The sequence below is a fragment of the Sturnus vulgaris genome, unplaced genomic scaffold (assembly GCF_052056855.1).
Source record: "Sturnus vulgaris isolate bStuVul1 unplaced genomic scaffold, bStuVul1.hap1 Scaffold_192, whole genome shotgun sequence".
In the NCBI taxonomy this organism is placed as follows: Eukaryota; Metazoa; Chordata; class Aves; order Passeriformes; family Sturnidae; genus Sturnus; species Sturnus vulgaris.
This window is the reverse complement of record NW_028276155.1, coordinates 9,487,415-9,502,433: the sequence shown is the minus strand read 5'-3', so window position 1 is coordinate 9,502,433 and position 15,019 is coordinate 9,487,415. Positions and strand designations below refer to the sequence as shown.

The window sequence follows — 15,019 nt, the reverse complement described above, 5'->3', positions numbered from 1 at the left end:
TTGCAATATATGTTATCTTAAAGCTTTTTCCTGGGAAATAAGTTCCTATATGGTTTGTTAAACACCATTTCTGCCATGTGTTAAATTTCCCCTCTACCTGCTTAAGCATATCATAGACTTCTAAGGTTCTGAATTTTCAAAACCATTTATGTTCCCCATCTCACTAGATCACACTGGGAGTCTGTAGACCAAGCTGAGAGTGGGTTTGAGCGCATCAACCCTTACTGGTTTATACTGGGAGTTGCTGCCACAGGCCTCAGGGGCTCAGGAGTGGCTCCCAGTGCTTACTGGCTTATACTGGTGCCCTCCCACTATAAACCTGGGAGCCCTTAGACTACACTGAGGATGGGTTTGGGTGCATGAGGCCTTACAGGTTTATACTGGGAGCTGCCATCATGGGCCTCAGAAGCTCGGGGATGGCTCCCAGTGCTTACTGGTTTATACTGGTGCCCTCTCAGTCTATGCCTAGGAACACCAGTGGGTGCTGGCAGGCAGGCAGGACCCTGAGGCCAAGCTATCCTTTGCTGGGGCACTGCTGAGCCGCCACTTCTCCAACTTCTCAGCCTGGCACCACTGCCTGCAGCTGCCAGGGACTCCAGAAAGGGCGAGGCTGGGGCACTGCCCCATGAAAGGATGAAGGAATGTGAGCAATTCCCCAGTAAAATTCCCACAATTTCACAGGATGCCCAAATTTTTCCAGCCCCTCCCTCACCTAAAGTGGGAGTTGATGCATCCTGTTGGGTTAAATGGGTAGAACTGGTGTCTCTAAATCCCCTTTGACTTTAATGTGTACACCTGAACTCTGGTACACTTGAGTATTCAGATATTGGGGTGTCCCCCACTGCTCCCTAGAGATTTTGGGGTGCCCCCATTGCCCCTCCCCAGAGCTAGAGCTGGTGCAGAACACTGTCTTCAGCAACCCCACGGACCAAAGCACCTGGGTGTACCTGCACTGCATCCTCTCCTGAGGTAACTCAGTGCTCCCTCCCACCCTTGAGGCCCTCACCTGGAGTTTTGGGGTACCCCCTGAATGTTGAGGTGCCCCCCAAGAGCCCCTCGGCTGCCAAGGGTCATCTGTGTCCATGTGGACTGGGAGGACAGTGGCCATCATCTTCTCCTGGCCCATCCAGGTGAGTCAGGACACTTGGGTGCCCCAAAAATAATCTGGATATCCCCCAGAATTATCTGTGTACACCTGTGTACTCCCCCAAATCACCTGGATCTCGTAAAAAATCATCTGGGTACACCTGGATATCCCCAAAAATTACATCCGTGTACTTCTGTGTTCCCGAAAATCACCTGGATTACCCCAAAAATCACCTGGATACATCTTGGGTATCTCTGGAACACCTAAATCACCCAAATCCCCTGAGCGCCCCCAAAACTGGTGTCCCAAAAATCCTCATTGCTTTGACTGGGTGGACCTGGTGTCCCTGAATTCCCATCGACATTAAAGGGTACATGTTGAATTCTGTTTATACCCATTTATCTCTATAAATCCCTCCCAGTGGTCCCACTTATGCCCCAGTGCTCCCAGTAACCCCAGTGTCCCCCCTTAGCCCTTCCCAGTGCTCCCAGTAGAACCACTAACCCTTCCCAATCAAGCCCTATTAATGGGTATTCCTGGTATCCCTCAATCCCCTTTGACTTCAATGGGTAAACCCAATGTCTGAAAATTTTTGGTGCCAAAAATCCCAACTTTGGGCTCGAATTCCCAGATTTGGGGCTAAAAATGAAGATTTTGGGCTTAAGTGGAGGCACAGCTCCAGCACAGTCTGAAGGTGTGGGATCAAGAATTTGTGATTAGCTCCCAGGAATTATGCCAGGACTTCCAGAGTGTCAGCACCATGATCCTCAAATGGAAATTCCCAGAATTCAGCCCAGTATTTCCCCCAAATTTCCCCATTTTAGCACCAAATTTCTGCAAAATCCCCATTGACTGGTGGGTAATCCCGGTTTCCCTAAATCCCTATTGATTTCAAAAGGTAGACCTGATGTTCCTAAATCCCCTTTGATTTTTTAAAATAGTTCGACTTGCTATTCCTACATTGCCATTGATTTCAAAGGGTAGACCTGATGTCCATAAGATCTCTATTGGGAGATTAATATTACAAGAGATGGAACAACTGAGAGACATTGTCAAATATGGTTTATTGCTTTATTTCATCAGTCTCATAGAAGGGTGAGACATTCAAGGTGTTACATCCAGTGCCATAATATCAGAAGCTCCCTCATTCTTAGTTACAAATGCCTTATATCAGTTTTTTAGCCAATCAAAAACTTCTATGAACTTTGCTCGTGACTTTTTACACCAATCATTAATTGCTTTGCTTCCCATGGCTTCAGTGCAATGCATCATTTTTCAGTATATCATATAACATTGCACAAACCTACATTGATGCATCTTAACATCTAATTAACTTTATAACAAGTTATTTTTTGCCAAACTTTAAAATCTTTTACTTACTTAACATACTGCATTGCTTACATAATCCATATTTCTGTTTTCTTGAAACATATTTTGACTTAAACTACAAACTTATATTCTTGTTTTATGTCTGTTTCACTTTAATGCTCTAATTCTCTAAGCCTTCTCCAAGATCTCAGGTCAAACCCTGTATCCATCTCTATCTCTGAGCCTGTATGCCCAAGGACCTGAGAGCTCTCCGTGCCTGCATTTCCCACACTGCAGTATCCCAATGGACCCTTGGTTCCATGGGGACTCACAATGGCAGAAGGGTCTCCTTGGTTCCACAAGGTCGTGCAGAGCCCCTTGATTCAACGAGGCCTCAAAGTGTCATCATGGCCTCCAGGATTCCATGAGGCCCCACAGTGTCACAATGGACCTTTGGTTCCATGGGGTCCAGCACTGTTCCATGAATCCTCAGTTCCATGGGGCCCTGTAGTGTCACAATGGACTCCTTGATTCAATGGTGCCACAAATTGTGACAATTGTCCTTTGGCCTGCCAGGACTCCATAGTGTCACAATGATTGCTTGCTTCAGTGAGGTCTTGTAGTGTCACAATGGACTCCATGATTCCATGAGGCCCTGCAGTGCCACAATGGTCCTTTGGTTCCACATGACCTCAAAGTGTCATCATGGCCTCCAGGGTTCCATGACGCCCTGTAGTGTCACAATGATCTCCTTGGTTCCACAGTGTCAGAATGGCCCCTTCATCCCATGGACCCCCACACTGTCACTGTGGTCCCCTTGATTCCATGAGGCCCTGCCGTGCTGCAATGGCCCCAATGGCTACAATGGTCTCCAGTGAGACTCTCTACAACCACCTGAACAGAGGCTGTAGTCAGGTGGGGGTCGGGCTCTTCTCCCAGGCAGCACCTGACAGAATGAGAGAGCACAGTCTGAAGATAAGCCAGGGGTAGTATAGGTTTGACATCAGGAAAAAATTCTTCACTGAGAGAGTGATTGGGCACTGGAATCTTCTGCCAAGGGAGGTGGTGGAGTCACCGCCCCTGGAGACATTAAAAAAAAGACTGGACGTGGCACTCAGAGCCATGGTTTAGTTGATGAGGTGATGTTAGGTGATAGGTTTGACTTCATGATCTCAAAGGTCTTTTTCAACCTCATTACCTCTGTGATTCTGTTTCATAATAGTCTCCATTGTTCCATGAGGCCCTGCAGTGTCACAATGGACCCTTGGTTCCATGAGGTTCCTCAGTGTCACAATGGTCTCCTTGGATCTGCAGTGTCCCAGTGGCTCCTTGGTCACAATGAACTTCTGGTTCCATGAGCTTTCATACTCTCAGCAACAGTTCTGCAGTGTCACCATGGACCCTTTGTTCCACGAGGTTCTGTGCTATAACATGGTCACCTTGGTTCTGTGAGGCCCTGCAGTGTCACAATGCACCCATGGTTGCAGGAGATTCCACAGTGCACCTTCAGGTTCCACAGTGTCACAGCTGACTCCTTGGTTCTGTGAGGACCCGCTGTCACCAAATGTTCAAAATATCAGAATAAGACTCCTTAACAGTGATTGCGTGTTAAAGAAGACGTCCTTTATTTCAGGCCTCAGGTCCAATGTGGGATAACTCCTAAACTTATGTGGACACCTGATTCTACAGGTGTGTTGCTTATATTTAGTCACTACCTGTGTATTCCAATTTACCATTTCTATAAAACCCACCACAAGTTCCTGAATCAGTCTTTGTTTTTTCTGTCACTGCACCCTTGAGCCAGATGTGTTTCTCTTCTCTTCTGACAGTCTCTGCTGGGAAAGCAGCTCCTGCATGCCATGTTTCTCTGCTCAAAGTTCACAGGCACAGTAAAAATTGAATGAAACATTTTGGTGTCAAGGCTAAGGCTCTGTGTGTGCAGGCAGAGGCAGGCAGGAGGCAGAGCTGTCAGCAAAGGAAGGGGCCAGCGAGGTGGGGCAGCCGGGGGATGACGACAGCCTGCAGGGACAGAGGCGCAGGGCATGGACACCGTAGGACAGCCTGGGCTGCAGAGGCCACAGGGATGGGCAGCAGCTGAAAGGCCCTGACAGAGCCAACTCCTGCAGCACTTGGGCCATGCAGGCTGGCCCTGGGCCTGAGGCCAGCAGGGGACAAGTGAGCCTTGCTGTGCTGGGGCCTCATTGCCTCCTTGTCCCTGCTCAGCAGCCTGGCAGGGGCCGCCCCATGGTGCTGCCCTTGGCATTGCACATGGCCAGAGCCCAGTGGGCCGGGAAGAGCCCTGAGCAATGAGGGAGGGACAGGATCTGCCTTGCCAGGGGCTGGGGCTCGGCCCTTGGCCCTTTGCATTCCTGAAACACATCCAGGTTTTCTCAGCATCAGAGACACCTTTCCCTTGCTTGTCCCCACCTGTCATCAGTGCCTCCAGTGTTCTGCTCTAACTGGAACCTGGGGACATTTTCTGAGTCATATCCCTCAGTGGGAACCATTAAAACTTCAAGAAACTTTGGAGTTTCAATTTAATTTTGAGTTTTTTAGAAATTTTCTTTCAGCTCCCTCTCGGGGACTGATGTTCAGGGACTCAGCACCAATCCTCAAGAGATTCATTAAAGTCCTTGTGCTGTGTCTTTGCTGGTGAGCTGGGCTGGGCTCCTGGCACAGAGGCAGCTCCCAAGGTAAACCAAGAGAAGCTTCAAAAAGACATTTCTGCTGAGGAGCAGCTCCTCTGCCAGCCCAGCAGGGCTGAGGACACTGCCTGCAGGCACTGAGGGCACAGGAGCCAGGCACAGACAGGCTCAAGGCAATCAGGACTGGGAAGACATTGAGCTGAGACTGCACTTGGGGAAACTTCTTCACAGCCCTGGACATGGTGAGTGTGTGGGTGCAGGGCAATGTCCCCTGTGCTCCTGGAGGGATCTCCTGGAGCCAGCACAGCCCACAGCCTGGGGGATGTGTCAGGAGGACTCTCCCATATTTAGGGACAGCTGCAGGGGCTGAAGCTGGGGCTGCAGCCAGGGCTGCCCAGGGCTGTCCTGCACAGCAGCTCCTGCAGCCCTCAGGGCTCTTGGCCAGCCCAGGCCATGTGCCACCTGCCAGGGACAGCTCTCAGCCTGCCTGGCAGTTCCTCATGGACTGTGGGGAGAAGTTGGAGGTGGAAGGAGCCACCCCCATCAGGGCAGATTCCTCCTGCTGTGGAGATGGTGCTGCATGGCCAGGGCTGCTCTCAGCTTTCTCCTCAAGGCAAGGCAAAGGGGCTGTCAGGTGTGTCTGTGTCACTGACACTCCTGCACTGTCCCACAGGGCATCAGCAGATCTGCCTCCCATCTCCCTCACAAAGTGCCTCCTCACCCTCCTCTGTCTACAGACAGCAGCAGCAGCACCTTGGCTTGCAGCATCTCAGTTTGTGTGAGCTGCCCTTCAGGCCCTGCTGGCAGGGAGATGTCCCTGGGCAGTGCCCTGTGCTGGGAGGGGTGTGCAGGGCAGAGCTGAGCCCCCAAAGCTGGGCCAGGCCGTGGCAGCACTGGCAGGGACAAGCCTTGGATAGAGAGGAACAGCTCCCAGTAGGAACAACTCCAGGCAGCAGAGCCAGATGAACACTTAGTATGCCTCTCTCTCTCAATCAGAATAGAGCAAAAAAACGAGGTTAGGGAAAAGTGTTCTGAAATTGGAGCCTTCAAAACGGCTGCTGTATTTTTCCAGCACATTTGAAGTCTGATCACCTTGAATTAGAGGGAGATATTATAAGCAAAGTGTAGCTGTATAGGGCCAGAAGGTCAGACTTCACCGTGTCAATGGTAGCCTTGTTTTCCCTCTGGGCTCCTCAGCATTCATACTGAGAAAAATGCTGAGGAGGAGGCAGTAACTCAGAAGCAGAAACTCAAGTTCAAAAATAAAAGTTTTTAGTGAAGTTCCCCCACATGAAGAGAAGTAGTTTTGAGAGGATTCCTAACTTAATTGTACAGGATTGACTCAAGGAAATGTCTCCTAGCTTGTCAATGTGTTCTTTTTACAGCCCACAATGCCCAGAGTGAGGACATGTCCAACAGCAGCTCCATCAGCCACTTCCTCCTGCTGCCATTGGCAGACACGCGGCAGCTGCAGCTCCTGCACTTCTGCCTCTTCCTGGCCATCTCCCTGGCTGCCCTCCTGGCCAACGGCCTCATCATCAGCGCCGTAGCCTGCGGCCACCACCTGCACACCCCCATGTTCTTCTTCCTGCTCAACCTGGCCCTCAGCGACCTGGGCTCCATCTGCACCACTGTTCCCAAAGCCATGCACAATTCCCTCTGGAACACCAGACACATCTCCTATGAAGGATGTGCTGCTCAGCTCTTTTTCTTCCTGTTCTTCATTGGTGCAGAGTTTTATCTCTTGACCATTATGTGCTATGACCGCTACGTGTCCATCTGCAAACCCCTGCACTACGGGACCCTCCTGGGCAGCAGAGCTTGTGCCCACATGGCAGCAGCTGCCTGGGCCAGTGCCTTTCTCAATGCTCTGCTGCTCATGATCAATACATTTTCCCTGCCCCTGTGCCAGGGCAATGCCCTGGGCCAGTTCTTCTGTGAAATCCCACCCATCCTCAAGCTCTCCTGTTCACACTCCAAACTCAGAGAACTTGGACTGATTGTAGTTAGTGCCTGTTTAACACTTGTTTGCTTTGTGTTCATAGTTTTCTCCTATGTGCAGATCTTCAGGGCTGTGCTGAGGATCCCCTCTGAGCAGGGACGGCACAAAGCCTTTTCCACCTGCCTCCCTCACCTGGCTGTGGTGTCTCTGTTTGTAAGCACTGCAGTGTTTTCTCACATGAAGCCCACCTCAGTCTCCTCCCAATCCCTGGATCTGGCGGTGTCAGTTCTGTACTCAGTGGTGCCTCCAGCCCTGAATCCCCTCATCTACAGCCTGAGGAATGAGGAGCTCAAGGCTGCAGTGTGGACACTGATGATTGGATGGTTTTGCAAACATTAGATTGCTGGCCAATTTCTTTAAATCACTTGTAATAAAAATAATCTCTAACACTTCTGGTTGTTTTCATTGTGGAGGTTCTTGGTTATAATTTTTTCATACTGTCTACAAAGAAATGTCATTCTTTGTGCCATTTCTCATTTTCTGTCTCTCCCCCTTCCCTGTGGCCCTAGACTGTGTCAATGAGGGGCTGCACTCTCACTGGCTTTAATGAACTAAAGAATCTCTCTCCTAGCAAAGACTTCTCCAGAGATGCCCCTTCTGTTTCGTTCCCCGGAGCTGCAGCAGCAATGTCTGTGTGCAGAGCTGGGGCAGATCAGTGCTGGCACAGCAGCTGTGCCCAGCAGCAGCAGCAGCACTTGGTGTTGCCAGTGCTGCTCCAGTGCCTCTGCCCCACTGCCCTCCTGGCCCTCGTGTTGCTGCAGGGCCTGAGTGCTCTCGGGGCTGGGCACAGCCCTGGGGGTGGCAGTGCCGGGGCTGCAGCAGGGACAGGCCATGGGCACTGCTGGGGCAGCGCTGACGCCTCAGGCCAGGGCCTGGGGGCTCCAGGCTCCTTGGCCACGCTCTCTCCACAACACTTGGCCAGCCCAATGCTGAGCACAGAAAAGCCCCGGGAGCAGCCCCAGGCTGGCCGTGGGCAGGCTGGGGGCAAACAGCATGGCTGGTGCTCTGCAAGCTCCCTGCAAGGGGGACACCCTGGCAAGGAGCAGCAGAGCAGGGGCTGATCCATCCCCACTGCGCTGGACACCCCAGGGCAGTGTCCCAGAGCGTCCTCATGCACCTGCCAACAACATCCCACCTCTGCAGCCCTGGCCTCTCCCCCAGCTCACACAGGAGCCGCATCCTTGCAGGCACACACACGGCAGCACTGGCTCAGGAGCCCCTGTTTGCATTGCACACAGCAGGCTCAGCACCCCCATGGTGCTGCTGTGGGGACATGGAGCTGAGTGAGCACAAATGCCATCACACCCTGGGGCCAGCAAGGGCTGGGGGACGGCAGGGGAACCACTCAGGCTTGTCGTGGCCTCTGAAGTCAGCCAGAAAGTTTGTTCCCATGAGCTGTGAGTTTCCTGTCCCACTGCAGATGTTGTTGCTCACAGCCAGGGCTGCCTGGCAACCACTCCCAAAGTGCTCTGAGCATTCCTTTTGCTTCACCTTTGCTTTCCTTACTCTTTCCAGAAATCCTTCTAGGTTTCTTCCTCTTACCCACCCTTGTCCCCTCTCCTGCCAACAGTCCACCCCTGTTCGCTCTTTCCTCTCTGGCCACACTCTCCATTTCTGTTCTTAAATTGGCACCATGGGATCATCCCTTGGGGAGCAGGATCATCCTCCAAGTGCTTCAGGAATTGTCTGCAAGGTCCTGCAGTGCCTCGTGCTGTTCCCTTGCCAGAGGCACCACAGGCCAGGGGGGCACATCTGGGCTGCTGTGTCTGGGTGTGGGGCTCCCTGTTGTGGGCAATGAGGAGGGGCTGGAGAGGCTCTGCAGGACTGACAGGATGGGCTTTGGGGCCAGTGTGGAGAAACTGAGGGACCTGGGCTGCTGGACCTTGTGAAGAGGAGGCCCAGGGCTCATCCTGCAACTGCTCCAGGGGTGGTTTCAGAGAATCACAGAATCAGCAAGGTTGGAAAAGACCTTGGAGACCATCAAGTCCAACCTGTGCCATGACATCACCTTGTCTCCCTGAGCCTCCTCCAGGATCAACATCCCCAGCTCCCTCAGCCACTCCTCACAGGACTTGTGTTCCAGACCCCTCACCAGCCTTCTTGCCCTTCTTTGGACATGCTCCAGCATCTCCATGTCCATCCTAAAGTGGGGGGCCCAGAACTGGACACAGCACTCGAGGTGCTGCCCAAGCAGTGCTGAGCACAGGGGAAGAATCACTGCCCTGCTCCTGCTGGCCACACCATTCCTGATCCAGGCCAGGAGCCATTGGCTTTCTTGGCCACCTGGGCACACTGCTGGCTCATGTCCAGCCACTCTGTCCATCAGTGCCCCCAGGTCCCTTTCTGCCTGGCTGCTGTCCAGCCACTCTGTCCCCAGCCTGGAGCACTGCAGGGGTTGTTGTGGTCAAAGTGCAGGACCCAGCACTTGGTCTTGTTAAACCTCTCCGTCTTGGATTTGGGCCCTGGATCCAGCCTGTCCAGGCCTGTGTACAGAGCCCTCCTACCCTCCAGCAGATCCACACACCCAGCTTAATGTCAACACGGTTCCATATGACTCTGGGGTGTCACAATTTCATGAGGCGTCCCAGTGTCACAATTTTCTTTTGGTTCCATGGAGCCCCTGGATGTCACAAAGTCTCTTAGACCCTTGTGCCCCACAGTGTCACAATGGCACCTTGGCCACCCCAAGGCCCTGCAGTGTCACAGTGGCCTCTTGGTTTTATGAGGTCCAGCAGTGTCACAGTGGTCTCCTTGTTTCCATGAGGTCTCAGTGCAGCAATGCTCTCCTTGGTTCCACAGTGTCACAATGGCCTCTTGGTCCCATGGGGCACCATGGTGCCAAAATTGTTTCCTTCAGACCCTGAGTCCCTCTAGTGTCACAATGGCCTCTTAGTTATATGAGGTCCAGCAGTGTCACAGTGGTCTCCTTGTTTCCAAAAGGACAAAAATTGTCACAAGTGTCTTCTTGATTTCATGAGGCCCCATGGAGTCACAGGGACCCCCGAATTCCATAAAGCTCCACAGTGACACAATGGACTCTTTGTTTGCACAGTGTCACAATGGACCCCTGGTGACACAAGATCCTGCAGTGTCACAATGGATTCTTGGTGCCATGACACCCTGCAGTGTCAGTGTCACAGTAGTGTCTGAGTCCCTCTACAGAGCCCTCCTACCCTCCAGCACATCCACACTCACACCCAGCTTGGTGCCATCTGCACATTTGCTGATGCTGCACTCAATGCCCTCATCCAGATCATCAATGCAGATATTGAAATCCACGCTGGCTGGCTCTGATCCCTCAGCCATCCTGTAGGTGCCCTGTGATGGCACTCAAGGTGATCTGTTCCATCACCTCACCAGGCACCCAGGTCAGGCTGACAGGCCTGCACTTCCCCACATCCTCCTTCCAGCCCTTCTTGGGGATGGGCTCACATTGGCACCTCCAGTCCTCTGGCACCTCGCTGCTGAGCCAGCACTGATGAGAAATGATGGAGAGCAGCTTGGGGAGCTCATCCAGCAGCTCCCTCATCCCCCTAGGATGGATCCCATCTGGTCCCAGAGATACCTGTGAGCATCTGAGTGGCTCAGCAGGTCCCCAGGTGCTTCCTCCTGGATTACAGGGGTCTGTTTTGCTCCCTGTCCCCATCTCCCAGCTCAGGAGAACACTTGTCCTGAGGACAACTTGTCCTATGGTTGAAAACTGAGGACATGAATGGGTCAAGTGTCTCAGCCTTTTCCTCATCTTTGGTAACCATATCCCCCCTAATAAACAATAGAGGTTCTCCTTTTCCCTTCTTTTGCCATTAATTTATTTCTAAAATCATTTTTGTTATCCTTCACAGAAGCAGGCAGGTTAAATCCTAATAGAGCTTTCACCTCTCTAGTTTTCTTTCTGCATGACTTAGCGACATCCTGAAATACTTCTTGAGTTGCCTGTCCCCCTCTATCCAAAGGTGATTCACCTGCTTTTAATCCTGAGTTCCTGGAAAAGCTCCATGCCCTACTAGGCCAGTCATTTTCCTTTCTATCTGACTTTTTGGCACAGAGGGACAGGCAGCTCCTACAAGACTTCTTTCTTGAATTGTCTTCATCCTTTCTGGGAAACCTTGCTTTTTAAAGGCTGTTTACCTTAAAAAAAAAATCAGTAACTGATTTGGACTCTCCAAAACTGCATCCTGAATAGGCCAAATCCTGCTCTCTCTAAGTCCAATGTAGAAGTTTTCTGGATGCTCCTCCTTCAATCACAGAATATTTAAAAACTCTATAATTTCATGGTCACTGTACCCCAAACAGCCTCTGACCACCGCATCTCCCACCAGCCCTTCTCTCTTTGTGAACAGCAGGACACAGAGCTTTCCTTGCAAGAAGGAAGTGAAGGAAACCTCCCCAAAGTGCAGCCTGGAAGGTTCAGCCTGGAGGTGAGGAACCAGAAAAGTCCCTCCCAGGGCAGAATGTTGGTGCCCGAGGTGTCCCAGCGTGAGGCTGGGCCATGCCATGGCTCTGTGTGCCAGGAGCCGGCAGCGCTGGGTGCAGGGAGCCCAGGGAGGGCACAGCAATGCTGGGCTGAGAAATGCTGGGGGGGACAGCGAGATGGGCGTGTGCAGCCGGCCAGGGCACAGGAGCAGCACGCACAGGGGGCACAGCCTGCAGGAGAGATGGCCAAGGGCTGGGCAGGGCTGGCAGGGCCAGAGGCACCCAGGCCTTTGTGCCCTGGGCTCGGGCAGGGCCTCTGCAGCCCCACAGAAGGAACTTTCCTGGCAGGGGCTGCACTTTGCTTCTGCCTCGGCCCTCCCTCAGGAGGCTGGCAGGGCTTGCAGCTTGATGACATTTGTCCTTGCTGCCCATCCCACTGGCCCAGCAACAGCCCCGAGCCACCCGTGAGGGACAGGCCCTGCTGGGCCAGGCCTGGGCTCAGGCCTTGGCCTTTCTGCTTCCTCCAGCCAGCCCAGGCCTTGCTCAGCATTGCAGTTCCCTGCTCACAGCCTCGGGCTCCTGCAATCCTGCCCTCAAGGATCTGCTCTCACCAGTCCCTGGGGAGCCTTTGGCACTCCCTGCCCTCAGTGGGGCCACTGATGCTCCAAGGGACTTGGAGTTTTGCTTCTGACTCCTTGAGCAGCTTCTTCAACCTTCTCTCAGTGCCTGAGGGTCCTGGACTCAGCCCCAAATCCACCGTGGGGCTGATTAAAATACAGAAAGTTTTCAGGAGCACCTTGTCTTCTTCCAGTTGTCTTCAAGTTATCAGGGGTTGTGCAGCTGCTTGGAGTCACTTTGGAGTTTTGTTAATAGGGAAGGATTTCATGTGCATCTCATGCCTTTTGTGTTTTTAATCACAGGAATAGTTTTTCATTTTCCATTTTAGAGAAGAGCTGATAGAAGCATTTACCAAGTGATCTTGATGCTGAATGTCTCCTTAGGAGGTCTGGGCATGCAGAAGAATGAGCCCCTTGCGGACTGACCCTGTTTGGACAACCTGCTCCTCACCCCCAGCCTCACCATGTCTGACATCGCCCACCTGGGACTGACATCCCTGTGCCCTGCACCAGAACCTTGTCCCCTGAGCTCTGCAGCTGGCTGTCCCTGCCCATTGCACCATGTCCCACCTGCTCTCCTCAGGTTTCTGCCTGCACACAGGCCCAGGAGAAATTTTCCTGTTTGTGAGGAAAGAATGGAATAACCTGAGCAGGTTTCCTAAACAACAAACCCCACTGAGGAACCACATGCTCAGTCCAGGCTGTCTGGAATGATGTCACCTTCCTACGAGGGACAGTGTGACCAGCAATGATCTCTGTAAGCAGAATTCTGAGTCTTTCAGCTGAATTCTCTGACCCTGTCCTTTCCCTGGGTCTTTGTTGTAGATGGAAGCTGCTGGTGACACCCTCACCTTTAATCTCACTTTTGAATGCAGACAGATGTTCCCAGGTGTGTTAAGCAGGATTTGCTCAATATTTATACAAAACCTTTGTGTTCTGTTGGAGCTAAGGGGCCATTTTGACACTGAGGGGTGACATGGAAGCAAGGAGTCAGTTGTGACACTGGGGTCCCATGGAACCAGGGGCCATTTTTGCTCTGCAGAACCAACACAGCTGCTGGACCTTTCCTGATTTCAGGAATCAGGACTTGACACCGAAATTGTAGAGAGTGTTTCATTGGCAGCTGGGACACCTGGGGAGATATTTCCTCCAAACCACGTGTACCTGGTCAAGACAGGTTCCAGGTATAAATTCACATTGGTCCCACAAGCCCACACCTCCCTGCCCACCCATCTCCACCTTCTCTCCCTTTGTATTATAATTAGCTGCCCCCACTCCTGGTGGTTGTGTTTGGTGGTTTTTGGGATGAAGGCTGTATGTCTTCCTCAGTAATCACTGTTTGAGCTCTGCTTTTGGGCAGGCACAGTGGAGGTTTGGCTCTCCCTCAGGTCAGTTTGTCCCACTCAAAACCACCTGGCTGGTCCTGGCTGGTTTCTGGAGCCACAGGTTTCTGTTTTGTTGGGTTTGTACAATAGTCAGGTCTTGCTTTGCTGAGTTTTTGCAATATATCTTAATGTTTTTTTCCTGGTAACTATGTTCCTATGTGGTTTGTTACATACGGTTAAGCTATGTGTTCTATTTCCCTTCCACCTGATTAAACATATTATGCGCTTTTAAAATTCTGAATTTTCAAAACCATATGTGTTCCCCATCTCATTTCCCCCCTTTCTTCTAAATGATGAAAATTCTTTTGCTTTCTAAGATACCTATCATACTCTCTATGTCTGTCTTTACCTAGTTGATTAGACAACAGGATAGGCATTGTAGCCATTCTTTGTGACTGTTTCAAATTCCAGAAAATCATAACCAAGAACAAATCTTAAACTGATCAGAACTAACAAAACTACTATCAGATGACACAATCAGTGTAGAAACCCTGCTGCAGTAGGAGACCACCCAAAAAATACATCCCACCAGTGGTGAGATGTGCCTCCCTCCAACCTTCTGTGGTCTCCTTATAGTCTGTCTCATGGTGTATTGTGATCAAGATCTTCTTTCCCAGACTTCTCATTTCATCCAGAATTTCCTGAATATCTCTGTGTTTTAGTAGCTCTATAACTAGAGTGAGATTCATTCTTCTGGGCACAGACAATACATCCTGCACAGTTGTCATGTTTGCCTTTATATACTGATGTGATACAACAGGTGCCCAATAGGAGAAATTGCACCCCTCAATTTTGACCAAGTTACAAATGCACAAATCAGATTGTGTTTCCTTTATAATGAGCTCATCCACTCTTATGGTGGGGCATGCTGTTCTGAGGCATACACAACCCTGATCTATATATACCAGCAAGGTTGTCTGGTTGACTGAATGGATTCTGAAGAGACAGATGCTTTGTTGTGTATCCAGGCAGATATCTCGGTCATTGTTGACATTTCCTTCACATACAAACCTCAGTTGTTTTCTTGTGGCACATAGCTCTATGTTAATAATCTGCCACTTCCCTTTAACCTCTTGTGCCCATGTTCTGTGTTCAGATAGATGTGGCACAGTTCCCTCATGGTTTAATTCTAAAAGCCTTGGTTTCACATCCCTCTATTTTAAGCCTGAATTCAGAACAGTTAGTGAAGCATGTGTCACAACATTCAGTACCAATTTGAATGGGTGTCCTAGGGTGATGTTATGGCGTTCGTATCTCCAATCGTGTGTTCTGATTATGTTTGGTATTATGTCCTGTGCTTCCAGGACTGACTCTGAAAGTGAAGCTTTGTTTTGTCTTGTTATCAGCCGGCTCACCTCCCCCATGGTCTATGTTTAGGAGAGGTTTTAGCTCAGCTTGCTTGCTTGCCTGCTCGCTTGCCTGCTTGCTCGCATCTGCCTCTTTTTCTTTCCTTCACTTTGCCTTTGCTTTTTGCTTATTAGTTAGTTCAGCTAGGCAGTCCAACTTTTTCCCTGGACTGTTTTCTTTTCCACCCAGTCCCCTCCCTCTCCTGGATACCATCT

The 15,019-nt window shown here is 51.1% G+C and overlaps 1 protein-coding gene across 1 annotated transcript; it reads left to right on the top strand.

Annotated features, from left to right (window-relative positions):
- Positions 1–6,448: 6,448 nt before the first annotated feature.
- On the top strand, positions 6,449–7,381 carry LOC148218312 (olfactory receptor 14J1-like). Its single transcript, XM_088157894.1, has one exon. The coding sequence runs from the start codon at positions 6,449–6,451 to the stop codon at positions 7,379–7,381; it is 933 nt and encodes a 310-aa protein (XP_088014020.1).
- The last annotated feature ends 7,638 nt before the right edge of the window (positions 7,382–15,019 follow it).

Coding starts and splice junctions, on each gene's coding strand:
- LOC148218312 (XM_088157894.1), top strand. CDS start 6,449: ATGTCCAACAGCAGCTCCATCAGCCACTTCCTCCTGCTGCCATTGGCA.